The following is a 22,316-nucleotide window of genomic DNA, read 5'->3' as shown; positions in this document are numbered from 1 at the left end:
AATAATCTTGATAACATCAATTCACCGCATACAAGATGAGTTCTAGTACATTTATGCTATTCATTTTCCCTCCGGCAAATAGACAATAAGACAATCCAACTGCGCGGTGAAAGTCAAGGTGCTATTCAATTCAATAAAATTGCCAGGTGTGAGTAGTTCGCCTGCCACCTGTACCTCCCCTGACGCTACACTGTCATTCCCGGAACCGACAGACAAAGGAAAGAAAAGTGTCTTCAGATCAGGTCGTTTAATGATTTCTGTCTCCCCAGACGTGCGGTAAATATGATAACCATGGCCCTGTGAATTTTTCAGCTATAGCCCACTAACATGCTGTTGTTCTGAATATTACCGGTATTTGGTCATACCCCAATGCTTTTAGTACAGGGAGCGTCTTCTTATAACGATCCACGTCCACACATTTGATAAGGCTCTTTTCTTGCTTCATTTCGGCACTAACGTAAAGCCATGTTGCCAAATCCTTCAACTTCGCAAGGGCTTCGTCGTTAATTTTAGTTGGTGGCATAGCTGAGATAGGACGTGGCCGGACTGATAAGATCGTGCTAAAAATATAAAGACACCTTAGCATATATGTTTGCAGAAAACGGATGACCCTGGGATGTTACCTTCATTTGAAAATTGAGTAGCTCTACAATATCAACATAGATGCAAAAGGTGACGGGAGGAAGGAGATGAAAGCCCCAACGGCGGGGTAGTTAGGACTCAAAGTGGGATGAGAATGGTTCTTTGCCCGACCTTTAGCTTCGGTATCGGAAAACCTATATCCGTTGAAATATGCCGCCATGTTCTTTTTTACGTTCAGGCTCTTATTGCTAACCAGGTGACATTATAAATTGACATATGACATCAAAGTGAAAGTCCACTCTCATGGGTGTGTCTTCTTCCTCCATATGTTGGCTCTTTCAAAGTTTGAATAGTGTATATAGCTGCATGTACTACTCACGTGATAAGCCGAGTCTGAATTTAGCCAGGTTGTTTCCCTGCAAAGTCGCTTTCTGTTATAGTCCTTGAGATTTTCTTATTTAAGTATCATCTCTATTGCTAATAATGTCTTCTGGTTTCAGTCTACCTGCTTTTTGCGATCTCATATCTGTGGTGGGCTTGGAGACAAGCCTCCTTAGATGCAGTTTCATTGGAACAAAAGCGCGGCGTGCCGGCGACGGCTTCATCCGTCTTCCTTAAAATCGAGCATCATGTTGTGAAGGTGTACCACGACAGCCTGCCGGACCCATCCCTCTTCTCTTGACCACAGTTGGGGGTTTTGAGTTCGAATCTCAGTCAGTTTATTACGAACAGCCGACACCGTTTGCGTATAGAAAGGCATGTTTGCAGGGAGAATTCCTCGGATTTCGGATCCTCGATTGATGAGGATCTCCGCGATCGCCTCATGCTTGAAGCCAAACAACTCTTTTTGCCCAGATTCAATTTTTGTTCTATCTCGCCAACCAAGGGCCTACAGGCTCTCAAAATTAGTTCAAATTCTTTCTAACTTCCGGCTCTATCTTTTGATCCTATTTTATAGGAATTGAAGGATGGCTGTCGCCGGTGGTGGAAGAAAACCAAATTCGCCCCCTGAAACAGAGTTTTCAAAGGCACCCCCCAAGAAACCACGGAACCACTTTAGTACCATGGAGGAGCTCGCTCAGAGTGCTAGAGAGGTGCTGAACACAATGGAAAATGACGGAAGAGGTGAGATATATATTATCAACTTTGTGAAATCCGTCGAGCAATACGCACTGAACTCCCTGAAGGGGGACAAACCGCAGGTTCAGGTCATGGAAAAGGTGCAACAGGCACTCAACCGACTCGACCAGCGTATGGATAGCATCGAAAAAGCTACGACGGCGATCAAAGCAACAGCAACGACACCGTCCACACAAACAAGCAATTCGAACGACTCGGCAGCCTTCTGGGCACGGCTCCAGAAATGGGGACAAGGGACCGGCTCCGGCCCCCCCCCATCTCTCCCGACAAGCAATGGATCATCCTCGATCGGAGTTTCGCCAGCTGAGCTCCGCGAAGATCGAGAGATTATCGTCAAGATTCGTGACAGCGACACCCGCGAAACCCTCCGCCGGCGGACACCAAGGGAGATCGTCGAGCAGGCTGAGAGGACACGGGAGCAAGCCGCCCGGAGGAAAGCCAGTGCCCCCCTTGGTGGTGGCTGCCACTTCTTAGCGGCGAAGGTTCTCCCCTCTGGGGATGTGAAGATGACGGCGAATAGCGCTTCCGGTGCGGAGTTGCTACGAAAGCATGCTGACGGCTGGTTGAAATCATTCGGCCCAGCAGCACATGTTAGGAAGCCGACATGGGGGGTAGTAGCGCGCGGTATCGATACGAAGACGATGCTGTTGACACAGGAGTCGATGGCGGGGATGGCGAAGGAGCTGGTACGCCAAAACAGCCACTCATGGGGTGATACCCAGGTTGAAATCCTCCACCTTGGCTGGCTAGTAAAACCTGGCAAGCGTCGTGAAGGCTCTATCATCATTGAATTCACCGACCCGGTGGTTGCAAACCAGGCGATCACGCAGGGTACGCTCTGGCAGCACCAAGTGCACCAGACTACCCGCTTCTGCCGAGAAGGCCGTTCGAAATTATGCCTGAAATGTCAGAAACCAGGACATGTACACTCACAGTGTCTAAACGAATACCAGTGCGGCCACTGTGCGAAGCAACACCCGACCTGGGAGTGTGCTAAGCAAGGGGACGTCGAAGTGAAATGCGCCAATTGTGGCGGAGGCCATAGGCCAACGAGCGACGCATGCGAAGTAAGAACAGCAGCGAAAGAAGGGGCAAGACTAGCACTGGCTAACAGCCCTCTATTCCATCGTGTGCCACTCCACTTCCGGCAAAGGGAGACTACGAAGGGTAGTACCACTACCTCCCAGTCCCAACAGGGACTCGATACCCCAATCCACGCGCCGCAGCAAACTGCACAGCGCACGACGATATATCGGGCAGCACCTACATCGAATCGGACGGTGATCGCATCGCATCCGACAGAGAACGCACCTCATCCGACAGAGAACGCATCGCATCCGACAAAAGAAATTCGGAGGATGTATACAAAGGTTGGGGTGGAGAAGCCCCAACGAAGAAAGGAGCCCAGCCATGTGATGCGAACTAGATCGAGAACGTCGGAGGATGACGATCTACCTATCATACCAGAGGAGCTCGCTGAAACTGCCTCAGCAGTAAGCCAGTCGGCTCGCTCTTTGAGGTCACAGAACCAAGAGACTATGCAGTTCATGACAGATCCGGAGAAACAGCTCCAGACGTCATATAAGAAGAGGAGGATGACAGCACCAGCTGATGATATGGCGGAGGACTACGTTATGGATGAACAACCCCGAACGACTCGGCGATACCAACTGGTACGACACAAAGTTGCTGAAATCGACGAAGATGCGGAAGAGGAGTTCCATGATGCGTCGGAGCACAGTGATGATCCAGGAACAGACACCAACAACACCACCACATCTCAATGAATTACTTCCAAATAATTCAATACAATGCACACAACGCCCATCCAGTCATGGCCTCATTTCTGTCAGACAAAGCAGTCCAGAAAGCGGATGTGATTGCGGTTCAGGAACCCTGGATCAACTCTCAATCAACAACAACCCACTACCCAAACAAGGCCACCCAAACTAGTCTTCCGAAGGAGTTGGAAGGTGAACGAGCCAGGGTCTGTCTGTTCGTGTCGAAACGGATCGATCCAGGTTCCTGGTCATGCAAGACGGTGTCGAAAGGATACCAGCTGCTGAAACTGCGGAGGAACCATCTAGATGGGTGGACAGACCTCTTTATGCATAACATATAACAACGACGATGGTGAAACGGTGGAAAAGCTCAATAGAGAGCTTGCCCAGAGACCATACGCAGAACATATCCTGATCGGGGACATGAACCTACACCACCCAACGTGGAGTGGAATAGGTTCCAAAGCGAAAGCGACCGCAGCAGCAGAGAGACTTTTAGATATCGCGGGGATTCATAATCTGTCACTGACGACAGAGACTGGATCACCGACATGGCGAAGAAACGAGCAGGCATCGGTCCTAGATCTCACCTTTGTCAGTAACACACTAGCAGAGAGGGTGGTTGAATGCCAGGTCGGTACCGATCATGGGTCGGATCACTACCCAGTAGTGACAACAATCGACATCGGTACCCCGCCATACGAACCACCAAAGAGGAGAAACTGGAAGGCCACAGACGACAAGAAGCTGATAGAATTCATCGAGCGACAACTCACCAACACCACCACAACACGAATAATACCACCACCACCAATACCACCACCAACCCCCAAAACCTCACAACAGCCGACGATGTGGAGGCTGAGTGCCAAGCATTCATCCAAATCATCAACGACGCAGTCGATATCTCTACACCATGGGCGATCCCTTCGCAGTGGGCAAATCCCAGCTTCACACCAGAGTGTCAGGAAGCAGTCAAAGAAGTTCGACAGCTCCGCCGTCGACACGAACGGACAGGGGACCCTTACGACAAAGAGCTATACAAAGCAGCACGAAACCGGAAGACCCGGCTGATCAAGATCGCGCTCCGTCGATACCACCGCCGTAAGGTACAGGAGGTTATCGAGGAGGGTCCTGGCGGTATGTGGAGGATGAGCAAATGGGCAAGAAATCGGCAGGGGGCATATGACCAGGGGGTCACGCCGTCAATCAAGATACCAGGGGGACTAGCCGAGACAGTCGAAGAGAAAGCAGCTGCTTTCCAGCAAGCTTTCTTCCCAGTACCGCCACCGGCAGATCTCTCTGACATCGATTCGAAGGTGATCAACCATGATCCGACGGAGATCAATCGAGGGCCAATCCGCTTCCCAGAGATCACACACCAAGAGATCAAACAGGCAGTCAAAGCATCGCCACCAGACAAAGCGCCAGGAGAGGACGGCCTTCCGAACTCCCTATGGCATAAGCTTATTGAGATACCGACAGTACTCGACACCATCTCTCGAATTTACAACGCGTGCATACGGCTTGGTACCAACCCAACACACTTCCAGAAATCGATTACAGTGGTACTACGTAAGGCTGGTAAGCGTGACTACCAGCTTGCGAAGTCATACCGGCCAGTTGCGCTTCTTAATACACTCGGCAAGTTCCTCGAGGCAGTGGTTGCCCGACGAATTAGCTACGCAGTGGAAACATACAAATTGCTTCCGGATACCCATTTCGGCGGGAGGAAGGGAATCTCAGTCGACCATGCTATCCAGTCGATCATCGGCCGGATACGAAGAGCTTGGGGGAAAGGCAAGATAGCAAGCATGCTACTACTTGATGTATCCGGAGCGTACGATAACGTTTCTCACGAAAGGTTACTCTACAACCTCCGCAAAAGGGGACTCGGTCAGCTCGCACCTTGGGTGAAAGCATTCCTTACATCCCGAAGTACTAGAATCCGTATACCAGAAGGGGTGTCAGAGAGTATCCCAACACCAACTGGTATCCCACAGGGGTCACCTCTCTCTCCAATCCTTTACCTAATCTACAATGCAGATCTGGTAGAGGGCTGTGAGGGTGTGAAGACAAGTGGATGGGTAGACGACGTTGCCTTCATTGTCATCGGGAAGGATGAGCATGAAACCATCTCAAAGCTGCAAAAGGCATGCCAATATGCCGACGCCTGGGCAGCTAGGCATGCCTCGGTGTTCGATCCTAAGAAGTATGCCCTTATCCACTTCGTTAACCCGGAATCTGGGGGGGAAGAGCACACACCACTAGTACTGCAGGGCACCACAGTACAGGCCACCACAACAGCGGAGCGGTACCTCGGGGTCTGGCTAGACCCAGGGTTAACTTTCCAGCACCACCGGCAGCAAATGCTTGCTAAGGCCGGCGTCAGTTTACAAGCACTAAGAGGACTGACTGGCTCCACATGGGGAGCATCTCTCTCCGCTATGCGTGCTATCTACCAAGCAGTGATGATCCCACAGATGCTCTTCGGAGCAGCTGCCTGGCACTCACCGCTGACCAGCACACTAAGAGAACGAAGCTACGTGAAACAATTTGCAAACATCCAGTCAAGGGCAGCCTGTTTAATGAGCGGTGCCTTCAAAACAACTGCTAGGGAGGCACTGGATATTGAACTGCATTTGCTACCTATGCAGCAGCAGCTTGACCGGCTAGTCCAGTTGGCTGCTATTCGTATACGTACAGGCCCGGCATACGCAGTGCCGAAAACAATGCTAGTGGAGAGAGGACACATGCAAAAGCAAAGGGGGGGGTATACACCGATGGAGGCCCAAACCTGGAAGAAGGGTGGCTGCCTCACTACACCCTTGGGGCCATTGGCGAGTACTTGGGAGAGCAGGAAGGCATACATCCAGGCACCATGGACCAAGCCACCAAGGGTATACATTGAGGAGAGAGAGCGAGCAATAAACACACACAAGCGAACCACCGAACAACTCTATGCACCAGCAAGGCTCTATACCGATGGGAGCGGGTATCAAGGCGGCATTGGGGCCGCAGTGTACCCGGCATACCCATACAGGCGGAATGAAGCCAGGCTGTGTAATATGGGGACCGACGACGACGCCACTGTGTACGCTGCCGAGCTACGTGCTATCGAGATGGCATTGGAAGTCATCAAAGAAAGGTTCAATGATGACAACGAATGGCGGGACTGTCTGGCTAAGAGTGGAGTGGTCATCTTTACAGATAACCAGGCGACGCTCAGAGCCATCCAAAACCCACGAATGCCATCTGGCCAGGTATATCTTGAAGGATGTCTCCGGCTGTTGGAATGGTGCAATGATAAAATCCAGGTGGAACTACGCTGGGTCCCCGCACATGAAGGCATTCCGGGGAATGAGGCTGCAGACATGTATGCAAAAGAAGCAGCTACCACCACCGAGACCAACATTCATGATACCAATGCCAATGCCAACACCAATGCCAACACCAATGACAACACCAATGTCAACACCAATGTCAACCACAACCGATCTATCCGGCTTGCCGCCGCAGCGAGCAAGAGTGTGAAGCGAGAATCGACGATCGCGTGGGAGAAGGCATGGACAAAGGAGGATCAAAGAGGACAGCGAGGAGGACGAGGAGGATGATCGAGGTGCCAAGCAAGTCAAATTTGACTTATTGGAAGGGCCTGCGGAAAGCGACAACATCAGTTTTGATCCAACTCCGCACAGGTATCATCGGACTTGCTGAATATCTGTCCAAAATCAAGCGAAGCGACTCACCGCGCTGTCAATGTGACCTGGGAAACCAGAGTGTGAAGCATGTCTTGCTGGAGTGCCCGCTTCTGAAGGAACTGCGGTCGGAGATGGTGGAGGAATTGTTTATGGAGGGGGTGTCGACAACGCTTGGAGAACAAGCAATGTTGACAGAAGTGAAGGCAGCGCCGATCGTGGCGAAGTTCATGATCGCATCGGGACTCTTGGGACAGTTTCAGTCAGTGGACTCGGTCGCCATGGGTAAGGAGCAGGGGGAGGAGGATTCAAAACCGAAACCAACCCAAGACACTGCGAATGTTGGAGAAACAGGGAACACATCACAGTGGCCGGGCGCCAGGTCCGCCGAGGTCACCTCACACCAACGCACATGGAGAACAACGCACGCTGCCGATGAAGACGAAGAAGCATGGCGCCATGACCCGAACCTATTCGTGTTCGACCTGCCGGAGTGATGCAGCAAGTAGACCTGGCAGTCCTGGGGATACAGGGACTCGGTGACTCGGGGAGCTGGATGAAGAAGTGGAGGTAGAGAAGTGAAGAAGTGGAAGGTGCATTGCAGAGAAAGAAGGGGACACTCTGCGCCCGCGGGGACTACGGGAAACCATCTACACCGGGCAGATGGATTGACTTTCTTTACATTTCTTTTGTCTTGTTTGCATTACGCCGGCCGGTTTGTGGCCTTACTTTTCAGGTGGCAGGACCTCGAGAAATCGAGTCCTGCTCACAGGGTGGATCTGCATACTGGGAATGCACCACCATTTATCGTCGGGAGCGGGCTCTGGGACGCAACCCCCGCATAGCAGCATGTATGTAAAGCGAGCTAAATCGGGTCAATGAATTCATCATCATCATCATCATCATCATGCTTGAAGCCCCACATTGCAAAAACAAGAAGCACAGCTGCCTTCTCTTCGGTCCGCCAAACGCCCGTCATGATTATGGCTTTAGTATTTTTATAGGAACTGCGAGTTGAAACCAATTTATAACTTCAATGAACTGGGGTATCTACTGTTGCGCAGGCGTGCGTAGGTGTTGCGCAGCAAGTCTTTCCATAATAAAGAAGCACGCCAACCAATGAAAGCCTTTATTTTGCCGCATGAAAATTGTTAGAGATACTAGAGATCTACGATGAATGTAGATGTAACTGGAAATCTCTTGATGCGTTGGGAGAGAGAGAAACTATCTACATGCTATGACTGAGACTAAGTATTGGGAGCAAACAGTGGTGGTCACGTGACCTTCCAACAATTTCAACTGCCAGCACTTAGGTACATATGTCGAGACCTACAGCTTCCAGACGGATTGAACCTTTACTGTTTCCAAGGTCAACACCGTATCGCTGCTGCGCTTGAGTGGCTAAACCCAAATGATCTTTGGTGGAATTTTGAGATTTATGATTCTGCGAAATTGGATGATGCAGGTCGGAAAAGACTGCGTGAATATGGTCAACGGTCTGAAGACTTTGGCGATGGGGAAATATTTCGGAATTTCAGGCACTATCAGCTCCGAGGAGAGAAAGAAGCTGCCGGGGAATGGCTAGCGAGATGGTCTCCTACGAAGTGCCGTGAATTTAACCGAATCTACGATCCTAAAGCCAGCAAAGAAGCTTTTGCCGCAATGGGAGAAAAGCTGGACCTTCTACTTCCATACGGGGCCCTTTGGAAAGCTTGGTTTATGGGCATTCATCTTCCAAGCCTACGATGCCCCGAAGTAAGTATTGACTCTTAATGTTCACGTATAGAAGAATGGCCATGCGTTCTAATGCAACAACTATAGGAGCTGGCATACTCAATATCTGAGATATACCACGCCTGGCAATCTTTAACCTGTCAAACACCGGATATTTTAGATCCTAAAACTCTTTCACTATTGGAGGGACGGTGTCCCAGTCTTTCGACTACAGATCAGTGGCATATCCAACAAATATTCCTGGATGGAAGGGCGTTTCCGGAGGTTACCAGCTCTGATCGTCGCTCCCAACTTCAGCATGCAGCCTTGTCTTACAATAAAGTTATACCATCTCTCCGGATCTTTCTTGAAAATACTAATCATCTCAGAGCAATGACTGATGTGATGAAGAAGATTCTTCCCTTGAAGTTTAAGGGCACCATGCGGGAGACAATGCTTAAATATTACCAAGAACCTACTGGGACACAGCATCAGATCCAACGGTCTGAGAATGACTTTGACCAGGAACAAGGCTCGAAGGAGTACGGGTTTTGGATGGCCTACAGACAGTTGTTTCTCTTTGCAATGCGGCATTTTTTTGGTCTTACCAACGTTCGGCCACTTGCCCTCAGCTCTCACAGATCGAAATTCGAAACGTCAGAGCTATGGAGAAGGTTCAAGTCATGTGCAAGAGCCATTGGCTTTGTTCTACCTGGTTCGAATTGGCCGAAGGACCGCAATCAAGGTCCTTTTCCTTCGGGGTACACACTCGAATGTGCTGCCATACATCAATTAATCACCCGCCTACGACCCCCTGAGCTGTTCTCTTGCGACCAAGCTAAGTTTTCTGAGACTAGTGGTCAGATAATCTCTCTCCTGAGCACAATCACCGCACGCAAACTCAGTAATATCATAACTCCGCAGACATGCGAAATGATCGAGACGTGGAGTGTGGAGCGGCGCTGCGGTATGCCAACCGCGGATACATTCTTCCACGACCAGAAATATCTTTTCATGCATTACATAGATGCAACAAACCAACCGGCTGGCGTAGGGATGAGCTCCTTTGCAGTAAAGCGCGATATCTTTAGGTCATTCTTTGCGGACTTTGATGATGGTAGCCGCATGGACGAAACCATGGCCCCTGTTACGATGGTATCCATATCAGAGCCACTGCGAGATATACCCGTCAGCCTTGAGCTACAACAGAATCTAGAACTGAAGTTCAGATAAACAGGTCGGAGATCACGTCCGTGATCACAGGAACCCGCGCGGGTTATATATACGGGTTCGGGTTACGGATAAGAACCTCTTGCCAATTCTCGGGTTTTAGCGTAGACCAAGTGTTATGTCATATACTCCATAGCATCACATGTGTAGTATTTTCTCTCTTTTTTCTATACTCTCTGTACAACAATACCACAATGCATCATTGTGCCTTTATGATATCATCTACTATCATACATATCTCAACATGGACCTAAAGTCCGTAAGCATTGGGTGAGCTAACTATTCGGATTTTTGATACTTGAAACGAAGGAGCAGCATGTGAGGGCACTCGCCCACGAAAAGTTTGATGTTTTATTCACCGAGAATGAGACCATCACAAGTTTTCCCCACTATTTCTCACATTAGTTCCTGAGAGATAGCAACCTTGTGTCACGAATTTTGTGGTTCCTCCGGTGCAACACAAATTTAAAACCGAGATTCAATCAGATGCCTAGTATTAAGCTCCACTTATCATCACTAGAATTAAGCCCTCATGCTCAATTGTCCACTAGTACAAATCGACTCCTTTAATCAATTAGCACGTCATTCTATCAAGTGTCAAGCATAGAAAATGATGCCAGAGCGGTGTTCGCGGTTTTCAAACGGGGCGGTATTGCGATAGTTCCCATGACCTTCGACTACGGAATCACTGTGATTGACCCGGATGCATTGAACCGGATTTTTCGCCGTTAAAGGAGACAGCCACACAAGCGATATGCAATGGCTGGAAGTTACTTTCTGTATCAAGACATTCATGTTCTTCCCCCCCCCCCCCCTCCCCCCACCGCCCAGGAAGCCGGTATGATCAGATTATTGACCGTAGACTTGGAGTTTCCTCTGGGGATTGTTCCGCCATAGCGCACTGATCATCCGATTATTTAAAATCTTCCACCAGAGATACTAAGAAAGAGCGCTATTGGGGAAACTCTAGCGATGTTGGTAAACGAGGTGCCTTGCTAGAAGAGTTATCTCGACTTGCTGCCCTGGAAGAACTCCCCCTAATGGGATCGTCAACAATATCACCGGTAAAGGAACCAAGAATGTGGTCGAGGACATCGAGCCAGAGATTCTCGAAGTGGTAGATGTAGTTGTCGATTATGGAAGATAATAGTCTCACTATCCTCGAGCCTCCTCAACCATTATCGATCTCAAAATGCTAGATGATCCTCGGAACGTTAACTCAATTGTCTGAACAGACTTATGAGAACAGGATATGAAATTTCTACTCTAGTTGCAGAATTTCAAACAATTTTCTAATAGAGTTCTGACCTTTTCAACAACTAACCCTGGAGACCAACAACTCAACCACCCCAATAATGACTTTAAGTAATGGCTTTGCATTGCGTGTCCACATTTTACTTTCTGTGACTTCTAAACGGACATCCCATTGCTTTAGTAATGACTAGGATCATTTGAGAAGATGAGAGCAATCTAATGTCCAAGAAAGCTTAGTTTAGATTTTTGGTGTTGAAGTTGTTGCAGAAATCCTACTTTAATTCTGTCGGCATGAAGAAGGATGTAGTTCCTGCGCCATCCTATAGACGCTTATTTGCTAGCAGGCTAAGGGCTGTTGGGCAATTATTCTACCAGGTACAAGTGCCCAGGATTTTTATTGTCAGTTTATAGTATTGTTGGAAGCATGTGAATATTCACATGCTACCACATGCTCCTAGTACTTAGTTTCCCATCTTGTCGATAGTTTCTCTCTCTCTTCACGCACAACAGAGATTTTCCAGTTACATCTACACTTCATAGTAGAAACTGTAATACATCTCCATCAAGTAATCTTCCTTGTCTCTCTACCACTATAAGTTACTAGAGTAGTTATGCCTCTCGGTGTGTTGACAAGAAAGAAGCAGGTCACCCCCTTAGTGTCTTTCAATTGTGTAATTAGAGATACGAAAGCAAGATGAAAATCTTTCACTCGAAGCGAGACGGAAATTCTATGCTTAACCTCTTGTGGTATCCAATCAAAAGTATAAGCACCTGAAACAATGCAGTGACACTAAATATCTGTTCAAATATGTCATCTCAGCTCTGACTATCTGAACGAACGTTGCACCAGGATATTCTAGAGATAGGTTTGGAGAATTTGAACTTGGCCTTTGTAAGAGCTAAAGAGCTAAATGTAACTGACAGTGACAGTGTTTTCAGTGACAGAAGAAGACGTGAAAATCCGATCTTGATAGATGTCCATTATAATTGCGCCCGATGGTCCGTAAGTGTTCCCATTGCGCGAGGCAACTGCATTGGAGAATACCACGTTGCCAAAGTTGGCAAAAGGAGCCAATGCATTGTTTACAGAAAAGTCCTCCACAATCCATTCGGCATTGAACTCACATAGGTCACCCCCAAGGCCTTTACGGAATGCATGCGTGATAGATGCGCCAGTCGATAGATTCTCAATAGTAGCAGAGCCAGAACTTTTCGAAGTTGCATTGACTATCATTCTGATCACATTCCCAGCCGAGATTTGGATATTGCTAAAGTCATGGGAAAAGTCTGGATACCATTCGTACCACGCGCTATATGATGTAGAGCCTCCTTGAATACAGAAATCGATTCCTGTTTGTAGAATGGCCCTACTGCAAGTATCACCGTCAATGCCAACCCATGCGGAGGCGCAGTAATTCGTATAAGAATTTGCATCATTCGGGAGTCGGGGTATAGGAACAACCATCTCTCCGGATACTGAAGTGTATCCTGCACCAATAAGCACAGCCCCAGCCCAGTTTGAGCTGTAAGTCTCCTGAGCCGTTTGATTCAGATAGAATACTTCCGAGGTGCCTGGACTATGAGGCCGGGTTGTGCGGCGCGGAGCTTGGGTATATCGATGCATTTCACTTTCTACCTGTCGGCGATGAGTGAGTGGAGAGGCGATGATAGATCTGGAAAGAAGCGTAGCACTGATTATTGCAACAGCGAACTTCATAGTGAGAATTTGGGAGTTGAGCCGCTATAAGATTGTTCCAGTTAGCCAAAACGAATGGTGGAATTGGCTTTTAGAATGTTGAACTGCTTGTGAATATAAACTGAGTACGAAAATTGATTGTAATGTAGGATTTGCTCCGATTTTTCATTGAGCTTAGAGGGGATAAGTTCATGTTGAATTAAATGATACGAATAGCTATATTAAGAGATGCGAGAGAATGACTCTGAATGCAACTTGGCCGCAGTGTAAGATGGAGACAAAAACCATAGATAACCGCTGTCGGAGACCGAAGGCTATGGTGACGTTGTAAGGTGACAGAAATCTGTGGTGCAACAATATAAGGGACGTTCAATGAAGTTAGCCTATTCCTATAGTCTATAAATCCCAACAGTATATAGCCCGTTAATCTATGTAAGAAACCATCGTCATAGAGTTTACCCTCTACCTTCTACCTTCTACCCCCCTACTTTAACCTCTCTCTCTCTCTCTTCCTATATCCCCTCCCCACCTACCTTAGATTTGGTTAATAGTAAAGTTTTTCTAAATAGCTGATTAGTATACTTATCGACTATAGCTAAGGTCTTATCTTATGGTATCGATTTTGTTATTAGCTTATACCTATTATCTTCTCTTCTATACCTAGGTCTATTTATATAAGGCCTATCGATTTATCCTTATTATTATCATCGGTCGTTACGTACTAGACTAACTCTAATCCTTAAATTACGAAAAGGATAAGATTCCTTACACGACCGTATAGAGGCACTTGATCTTTCTGATCTTAAAGTATAGGGTAAGACTATGTTTATATATTTTTCTAAAGAGAGATAAGTTTAACCCCCAAAATCGGACCCATGAGTAATTAAAGTGTAAGAGGATACAGTTTTCAGGTGCAAGGCTAAGATCCGTAAGCCTCAGAACCTACGTCTACAGTCACTATAGTTTTCCATCACCCTATCGAGCGGCTGTTGTCACTGGTTTGCGTATGATTTTATTCTGATCACATTCAAATTAAATCGAGTGGTAAGCCAAAAAAATTACGTTATAATTACATAGAAGGTTAACCTAAATGTCAGCCTTCAACTGCAGTGTCTGACTGCGTTACCCCAGACAGATTTGGTGTCTGACAATGGGATAAAACTTAACTACCCAACGACACGCCTAGCGCTAATATCCAAACAACTCTCTCTCTAGAATTCTCTCCCATTTTACAGAATATGAGATTGAAAATCCTACTGAATGGCATGGCTTTGGCCTCGCAAACTATGGCTGCACTCTCTGAGTCGGCGCTGCAAAAGCGCTATCCAACAGGATCCTTCTCCATTCTTGCCTATGGTGTCGCCCCTGCGGGAGTCAAAGTTTTTTTTTCTGACGGTTATTACATTTTTTCCACATGAGACTGATTCCCATCTGATCTGATACCTAGGACTTGCATATGTCGGCGATTCGTCTCAGTGGGTGTCTGGATCGGTGACATCCGACGTTATGTGTAGGATTTATCGCTTATTTATCTCTGTTGCACTTGTGTTTTTTTTAAAAAAACCCAAGAAATCTGCTAATCCCCTATTAGTCGTTTTCAAAAATTCCCAAATTATCGCCACAGCTACTAGCAAGGATTGCACCTTCGATGCTGACACGTTCTTCTACATCCGTCCCACACCCAACAAGGTGCTACCTGTGGGATTCACAGGAAACGACGTCGATACACCGGATGATGCGAAGGTAGATCGATTTCTTTTTTACGGCAGATATCTCATGTGGCAAAATGAGAATGGACTCTTGTGCGATTCCTTCCGTCTGAAGGGCACAGCTGTCGATGATATTTACCAGCTTTACTGGGACACTTCAAACATTTATCCCCCCGGCTTCTTGATTCCAACTGTTAAGTCGTCTATTTGAAAAAACAGTGAGCCTAAATCTTGCAGTTCTTCACTTTGCAAGCCCAGATACGCGTATAGTCCTACCAAGCATTATAGGTTCCAAAGTTGCACAGGTAGTTCGTCACTAATAAACTATCATTTCATCAAATCGTACTTGACTCAGCGAGAAATGGGAAACTATCCCATTATGGCAAATCCATACCATCCCGATCAAACAAAGTCCCACCAATCATAGGGGGTGAGGCAGGAGGAGCTGTGCCATCGTCCGAATGTAGCATGGCGCAAGATGTGACAGTCTGCGATAGTAGTGGGTTCTCATTTCTCGTTTCTTCTTCCACACCCCCCCAATTTTGTGTCCGCGGTATTGGCGAGCTCTCGTTCAAGTTAAAGATCCGATTGACGTATTGACCCCGTCGCTGTCGGGCTTGGGCAGCGAGTTGGTGGCGCTGTTTGCCTATAGCAGCCTCTAGCTTCGTTACTATATTCAGATAATGAACTGCCTGGGCAGACTGCGACGCCATCACGTGCAAGATGGTCAGAGCACCGCGGAATACATCATCAATCTCAGAGTCAATGTCGCGGCAAGAGAACATAGAGAACCCGAGCACCAAGGCTGCGGCAAAGAAAAACGCTCTGTTTGATAGATTTTAGTAATGAAGTCAGTAGATGGGTATTCGCGCAGACATACTTGAGTTTACACATGTTCCGAAGAAGAAGGCTGGACTGATGAACCTCCAGGCATGTTTGCAGCATGTATATGGCAGAATCAACACAGGCTGCTGCGAGCTGCGAGTGGGCTGGGTTCTCCGTTAGCACCTCACTAGAATCACCGGCCGAGAGGCTCTGGTGTCACCGGGCCAGCTGAACACTCAGGACCGAGATGAGGAAAGGTCGTGTGACTAAGATCACTGCAAAATGATATGAACATGCAACGTGCATGTTTCCAATTGTACGCTCTCGGAAACTGCTCTGGTCTTTGCGTCCTAAAGATGACATCCTTAACGATGATGGCAGATGTTCACACCAGCCGTTTGATTTGCATTGTATGAGGTCTGCCTGCTGTGCTGATGCGGCCTTTTCATTGTAGAAACACTTGATTATTTCGTCCAGGATCAACGATACCTGATGTGAAGCCACCAGACCAAGATCAGCCGGCGCGGCCACAAACCAGCTATGTGCTTGTCGATTTTTGGGCAATGAAGATTAAATGGCAGAAGGTCTTCCGAGGATCGAACTGATCAACAAATCGAAAATGCATGAGCTCACCCATAATCGTGATCTGTTGGGGATTAGCTGGGCTAAGTGAATCCTGCGAAAACTCTTTACCGTTCATTGCTCTTAGCACTATCATCGGGGCCTACTGACAACGAGAAGTCTGCATGGAACCCAAGCGCCACGGCTGCTCGTGATGCCACTCCCAGGTACATGAATGCCGTGTTTCGACGGCACGCCGCCAGCATGTAGAAGGACATGAGTAGAAAACCTCAGACTAAATCCACGCTAGGATCTTCCAGCACGTTGGCAAACGTTTTTCGTTGACCGCGAGCAAAGTAGAAACGCTCCACTTGGAGATTTGTTCGGTCATTCGGGTAGGATTGTGCTCCGATAGCAATCATAAGGTCTATGATGGCCGCACTAGTCTCTTCCCGGTCCGTTTTGGGCTCTGCTGGGCTAGTCAAGGCAGATGAAATTTCGTCACTAGAGCTCAGATTGAGAAAGCCGCTTGTCTTGTGAAATATCCACAGTTCATGATTGGCGTTCGTCCTACCGCTGCGTGATAATTCTGGATGAATTGGACCTTCTAATCAACAGTGCAACACTCTTTGGAGAAATCCAAAAGATTGCCACAAGCTTCTGCTTCTAGCATATCTTTACTACCCCTTTTGTGAGAAAACTGTGAAGGCACGATATGTTGGGTCACTGTATCCCGAAGCAATTGGAGAAATAATAGAGCGGCAGCTTTCCCGAAGTACAGTCTCAACTAAACAATGCGCATGCCACTCGCAAAATTCCATTCCATACCACTTTTCCCTTGCAGATTGCGGAGCATGCGCGGATGCGTCTGATGCAAACAGGCGAGCGCGATCCCGCCTCCAGCTTGTCGAGCTCGAGATAGGGCGCACCAATATCGCTAGATTGTAACCCTAAGGGATTTTGCGACTCGACTGTAGGTTTAGAAGCAGGAACGGGGCGGCTTCGGCGGCCTGCAATTAGCAAGGACTTGAATGGGGTGCATGAGCGGCCACGCCCTTTGTGAATACAGTCAATTAGTACATGGGAAATAACCACTACAGCGCTTATTGGATGCACGGCAGGTAGTGCATGCGGTGTTCACTCGTAGCCGACTCGCTGGATGGACCTTGGGGCGTGGCATGCTTGAAGAGTCTACAACTCGACAGGTCTTGGGATCCCCGCATGTCAGCGGTGATGACAGATTAGTGGACAAGCGACAAGCATACGCGGCCCGACAATTACGGGTATTTCGGAAGAGACACTTCGACAGGAAGTTTTTTAGGATTACTTTCACATGTGGAATGCTACTTGTGAAATGCGTATGAGACTACTCAGTAAAGTACCACAAATTATGTAAAAGTAGGCCATTTCTCTGGAACTAACGGGCGCCTTCTGGAGACTTGCACCACAAAATTTCACACATGTACCCCCAAAAAAACGTTGCCCAAGTATAGCTACAGTAGTTATGAGACTTGGAACGATAAATTTGGTCTCAACAAAGATTTTGAGTAAACGATGTGGTTCAGAAAAGAACGCATATATGGTAGTTGTGTGACAGACCAAAATCGGTCCCACACCCCCGTGGGGCGATCCCTCCGATAGAAAATTTCTCGATATTTTCATAGGGGGCCTGATGCTACAGAGAGACACAACAGTCCCTCAGATACAATAAAACTATGTTGTACAACATAGATGAAAATTGATAAAACGATCCGATGGAATTGATGACTTGCACGGCGATGATTATTTTGTAAAACTCCACTAAAGTCGAGTGGGGTCAGGTCCCCTTTCCCAGGATGAAGGCGGTGAGCCGCAAAAGCGGTCTCTATACGCCCCATTATCCGTCCAGCAGAAAGATTGCTCTCTTGTCCCTCGTTCTATGTTGTATGTACAACATAGAGTCACATTATGTACCTAGTAGATAGTACCCAATGAGTCGGTGAACAGAACCAAAAAAAAGCCAGCATGTCGAAGGTGAGCTCGGTTCCGCTCTAGTCCCAAAGTTTGTGGGTGACACATAATCATGGAAATAATAACTTTGAGAGTATGTTGTAATCAACCATTGACAAGGGTTGGTTATAGACCACGGAGTAGCAGAAGACCGAAGTTGAAAATTTTTACTCCGTAAGGTGGATCCGCCCCAAGAAATGGTGGCAGATTATTGGATCAACTTTCAAAAGGCGATCCACCAGGAAAAGGCCAAACGAAACCAACTACGCAAACCAGGCAAACACATGACGCTCTCGCTTAGCGCTAGCGTGATCAGCAGTGGTATAAATCGGCCTAGGCACCCGGAACTTCTTTCGATTTTCAAGCGACTCTACGTATGTTCCTACCCCCCCCCCCTTTCCTATTCTCAACAGTTGAAAATTATCTCTCGCTGTACCTGAGAATTACGCTGACCATTCCCGCAGTTCAAAGAATCACTTTAGAGTAGACGTCCCCTTTCTAAACTCTTTAAAAGAGCTACAGAATCTCCACCCTTGCTGATGACTATATGTCCTCGATGCCCTAAAGTGAAACCTTTGACTCCCGCATCGACTGATACGCGTCCTGTTCGCAGTATCTGTGTTTCGGTCCAGGGAGTGGTGATGATCTTGACCTGGATTCGACGTCTGACTTCGGTCGGTTGGTCCTGGTGGGTGTCGAGGAGGTCTGAAAGGTCCTCTTCCATCTTAGTGGAGAAAAATGACGAACTCCAAGGCAGTGGTGCAAATAGCGAAAAAATTCTACTTGGTGTCTATCCAGCTTTAGTCCCATGACGTTTCCATCGTAACGTAGCATGTTGGTAGGTGGTGTGAGCCGGAGCCTTGTTTTCATCCAGCGGTCCAGATCACGTCCTTGATTGGCAGAGCCTTGAATCTTGTGCTTCTACCCTGGCTTCGCTATCTTGACTCTGCTACCCACATCCTGAAAAACTGGTTGATATGCCTTGTTCTTGATTATGTCATGGTTCATCAAATCCTTTGCCGTGGCCATCACACAGTTGTCAGTAAAACTTGTCATGCCTTCGGGTATCATGTCTCATGAACTGCTAAAGAACTAGATATCTCGGCCCGGTCTCACTCTGCCTCGGTGCCTCCTGTCTTCTCTGAAGCTCCAGCGCTCCCCTTGGGTCCCTTGTTTCGTGATCCACGCCCTCCACGAGATCCGCGGAAGGAGCTAGCATTACTTCCAACATTAATGCCTGTTCCTGAAGTGCTTCCAGCAGTTTCGGTAGGAGCCTTGGCCGTATTGGGTGTGAAACTCTCGCGACCTTTCCGAGTTTTTTCAATTCCGGGATTCTCTTTGCGCTCCAAGACCACCACTTGACTCTGTGCCACCGACACGGGACTTGCAGCGATAGCTTTGCGAAGGGCTTCCGGTTCAGCAAAATCTATGTATCCGAAACCCTTCTTCTTGTCAATCTCGACCTTCGTCACTGCCCCGAATAGGGTGAATGCGGACTGCAGGAGCGCTTCGGTAACACCCTGGGATGGGTTGGCATGCTTGAGAAATGCTTGTTTAGCGGTTGGTGGGTGCTTTGCTTTGCCGCCCTTAATGACCTTCACCGGTAAGGTTACAGGCGGCGCAGCTGCCGCATCGGGCCGCGAGGATAACTCGCCGTTCCTGGGCTTTGGAAAATTGGCTGCGGATGATGCGGCTTTGGGAGGCCTGGTTATCTCCTTCTTGAAAAGATCGGTTGGTAGGATAGCTGAGTCTCGAGAGCTCTCATTCTTAGGTGAGGCAGAATCAGTCGAACCACCTTTGCCGCGTCGCCGTCCACCAGATGTCGACAGTCCAAGATCACGCTGAAGGATCTTGGTGGCTACTATGACATTTCCGCGCTCTCTCCTCCGCTCTGGAGCTGCCGCTGTCTCCTTTGTAGTATTTGGTGTGGCATTCGACTTGTTTCCCTTGGCATTGGCAGCGGTTCCTTGCTTGGTTGCCTTGCCTGAGTCCTTGGTTGACTTTTCTCCTTTAGGTCTTTTGTCGGAAGGGTTTGCCGAGTTTTCCTTATCGCCTCGTTGCAAAAGCTTTTTCGCTTGAACTTTCTCCTGCTTTGATTCCTTGTCCGACCGACTGTGTTTAGATTTGGACCCACTGCCGTCCTTTAACTTACTGGCTTTTTTGTCTTTGATAAACTGTACTAGCGGGGTAGTCACTATAGTTTCCTTCTTCTTGTCCTCGCAATCTGCCGTGGAATCCACAGCCGCGGGTCTAGTAATGGGCTGGGTCAGACTTTCCAAGAAAGCGATGAATTCTGAATCTTGATCAATCGTGCCTTGACGAGCATCCTTGCGTGAGCGGCTTCCGGGGGTCTTAGCATAGGGTGCAAATTCCAGCGACGGAGGTCCAAGTAGAATGGGATCATGTAGAGTGTTGCGAGCATCCTGGAAAGAAGCTTGGCGCACGGCATCCGAGAGCGAAGAGACACATTCAGTGGAAACAACGTGAACATATGCTCTTGACGGGCGAGACGATTTGTTGGGGCTATTTGAAGAAGTCTGGTTAGTCGGAATCGATAGGACCTTGCGTCGGAGGATGGTGAATCGTACTCTTTTGACACCTTGCCAGGTTTGAATTGAAGCCAGTCGACGTTTCCTGCCCCGGCCTTCCACTGGTCTCCAAGGGAATTCTCCAGCTCAGCTCGTGTTAAGCCAGGCGGTAAACGCCGAATGAGAAGTTTGAGACGTGGTGCGGGAGGTTTAGGTGTTTTTCTTGCGGGCGCCCCAGAGCCTGACTTTTGCATAGCTCCTGCCGAAATTGGGAGTAGACCGGCCGTGATCTTACCGGGTTGCATGGTAGTGATCCTTTTAATGTGGAGAATTGAGGTTGGGTTTCTGTTTCTCAAAAGGAGGTTCATGGAAATCCCAAAGAGATGTTAAACGGAGCCTACCTTGTCCAAGCTGATAATACTGGGGCATCTACGAGGGCGAAGGCGGTGTGACTTGGCACGAGCTCTCACTGCCTAGTCAATCAGTCAGCATCGCCATGAGCACGTGCTTAGGCAGGTGCCATGGATCCATAGATCACATAATCAGTTGCCATAACGTAACGTATTCGGTAAGCCAGTGGGCCACCCAACCCAAAACGCGTCCATAGATTAGCACTTGGTTAGTTCAACCACCCACTATGCCACCAATTCGATCCCGATCCTCTAGCAATTCAGCAGAGCAAGAGGGTAGGATTTTATTAGCTATCCAGGCTTTTAAAAATCAAGAAATCTCTTCAATTCGTGAAGTGGCGCGCCGTTTTAACGTCCCAAGATCCACCCTTTCTACCCGCCTGAATGGTATACAACACCGCGCGATTTCTCGCGCCAACTCTCATAAATTGACCGATACTGAAGAGGTATCTCTTCAGAAATAGATCCTCTCTATGGATTCTCGTGGATCAGCCCCCGGGCCCTCTATAGTACAAGAAATGGCAGATCTTCTTCTTCAAAAGCGTGGAACTACCCCGGTTCTTTCGGTCGGCGAGAAATGGGTATTTAACTTCGTGAAACGGCATCCTCTCCTATCCTCCCGATTCTCGAAACGATACAACTACAAGCGTGCGAAATGCGAAGATCCTAAAATCATTGGGGAGTGGTTTGGTTTGGTTCAAAAGACAATCCTTCAATTTAGAATCGACCCTGATGATATGTTGACCACGACCATTATGTCTATATGCTACTTCTTCTCTCTACCAACGGAAATCTTAGCAATGATCCTTGGACATATCTCAATTCACTCCGCGTCTGACACTCAGGTGGACGGAACTTCTTGGGTATACAATGGTAGTGTTGCCAATGGACAAAATGCACCTGGTGTTCGCATTCATCGGATGGACGGTGGCTCCGTGACGAATGGAAGCAAGTTTTTCAACGGAGACATGTCCGAAGATGACTTCCGCCGAGTTTTTTGTAATGGCCGCTAGTTAAGAAATTCATTTGTGCAATCTGCCACTCTGCATCTTTACGTACAGTAGTGCACGATTTCACTCAAGCCGAATCATCATCGTAACCTTGGACCAATGACACTCGGGGGCGGTGACGGCCACGTGATTAATAACCCGTGGCCCCGCGCGATCCTTTGGGCAAGACGGGTAGGTGTGAACATTGTGG

At 48.1% G+C, this 22,316-nt stretch overlaps 6 protein-coding genes across 6 annotated transcripts; 2 read left to right on the top strand and 4 right to left on the bottom strand.

Annotated features, from left to right (window-relative positions):
* Nucleotides 1-60: 60 nt before the first annotated feature.
* Pdw03_5032 (uncharacterized protein) lies at nucleotides 61-445 on the bottom strand (the record flags this gene model as incomplete). Its single annotated transcript, XM_014683208.2, has 2 exons — nucleotides 61-297; nucleotides 350-445. The coding sequence occupies 2 exons, from the start codon at nucleotides 443-445 to the stop codon at nucleotides 61-63; spliced, it is 333 nt and encodes a 110-aa protein (XP_014538694.2).
* Nucleotides 446-1,550: 1,105 nt separating this feature from the next.
* Nucleotides 1,551-3,509, top strand: Pdw03_5031 (Reverse transcriptase, putative; the record flags this gene model as incomplete). Its single annotated transcript, XM_066100921.1, has 1 exon — nucleotides 1,551-3,509. One exon carries the CDS (start codon nucleotides 1,551-1,553, stop codon nucleotides 3,507-3,509), a length of 1,959 nt encoding a protein of 652 aa, XP_065956321.1.
* A 47-nt stretch (nucleotides 3,510-3,556) lies between these two features.
* On the top strand, nucleotides 3,557-7,698 carry Pdw03_5030 (reverse transcriptase; the record flags this gene model as incomplete). The annotated part of the gene is made up of 5 exons (XM_066100920.1): nucleotides 3,557-3,713; nucleotides 3,961-4,191; nucleotides 4,350-5,033; nucleotides 5,550-6,766; nucleotides 7,156-7,698. 5 exons carry the CDS (start codon nucleotides 3,557-3,559, stop codon nucleotides 7,696-7,698), a joined length of 2,832 nt encoding a protein of 943 aa, XP_065956320.1.
* Nucleotides 7,699-12,305: 4,607 nt separating this feature from the next.
* On the bottom strand, nucleotides 12,306-13,115 carry Pdw03_5029 (Aspergillopepsin, putative; the record flags this gene model as incomplete). Its single annotated transcript, XM_014683210.1, has 1 exon — nucleotides 12,306-13,115. The coding sequence occupies one exon, from the start codon at nucleotides 13,113-13,115 to the stop codon at nucleotides 12,306-12,308; it is 810 nt and encodes a 269-aa protein (XP_014538696.1).
* Nucleotides 13,116-15,180: 2,065 nt separating this feature from the next.
* On the bottom strand, nucleotides 15,181-16,455 carry Pdw03_5028 (Activator of stress genes; the record flags this gene model as incomplete). Its single annotated transcript, XM_014683212.2, has 4 exons — nucleotides 15,181-15,628; nucleotides 15,684-15,838; nucleotides 16,262-16,274; nucleotides 16,322-16,455. The coding sequence occupies 4 exons, from the start codon at nucleotides 16,453-16,455 to the stop codon at nucleotides 15,181-15,183; spliced, it is 750 nt and encodes a 249-aa protein (XP_014538698.2).
* Nucleotides 16,456-19,290: 2,835 nt separating this feature from the next.
* Pdw03_5027 (Nonsense-mediated mRNA decay protein Upf3, putative) lies at nucleotides 19,291-21,011 on the bottom strand (the record flags this gene model as incomplete). The annotated part of the gene is made up of 2 exons (XM_014683214.1): nucleotides 19,291-20,701; nucleotides 20,767-21,011. The coding sequence occupies 2 exons, from the start codon at nucleotides 21,009-21,011 to the stop codon at nucleotides 19,291-19,293; spliced, it is 1,656 nt and encodes a 551-aa protein (XP_014538700.1).
* Between the last annotated feature and the right edge of the window lie 1,305 nt (nucleotides 21,012-22,316).

This window comes from Penicillium digitatum, chromosome 1, assembly GCF_016767815.1.
Source record: "Penicillium digitatum chromosome 1, complete sequence".
In the NCBI taxonomy this organism is placed as follows: Eukaryota; Fungi; Ascomycota; class Eurotiomycetes; order Eurotiales; family Aspergillaceae; genus Penicillium; species Penicillium digitatum.
The sequence above is the reverse complement of the archived record's forward strand: the minus strand, read 5'-3'. Positions and strand labels throughout refer to the sequence as shown.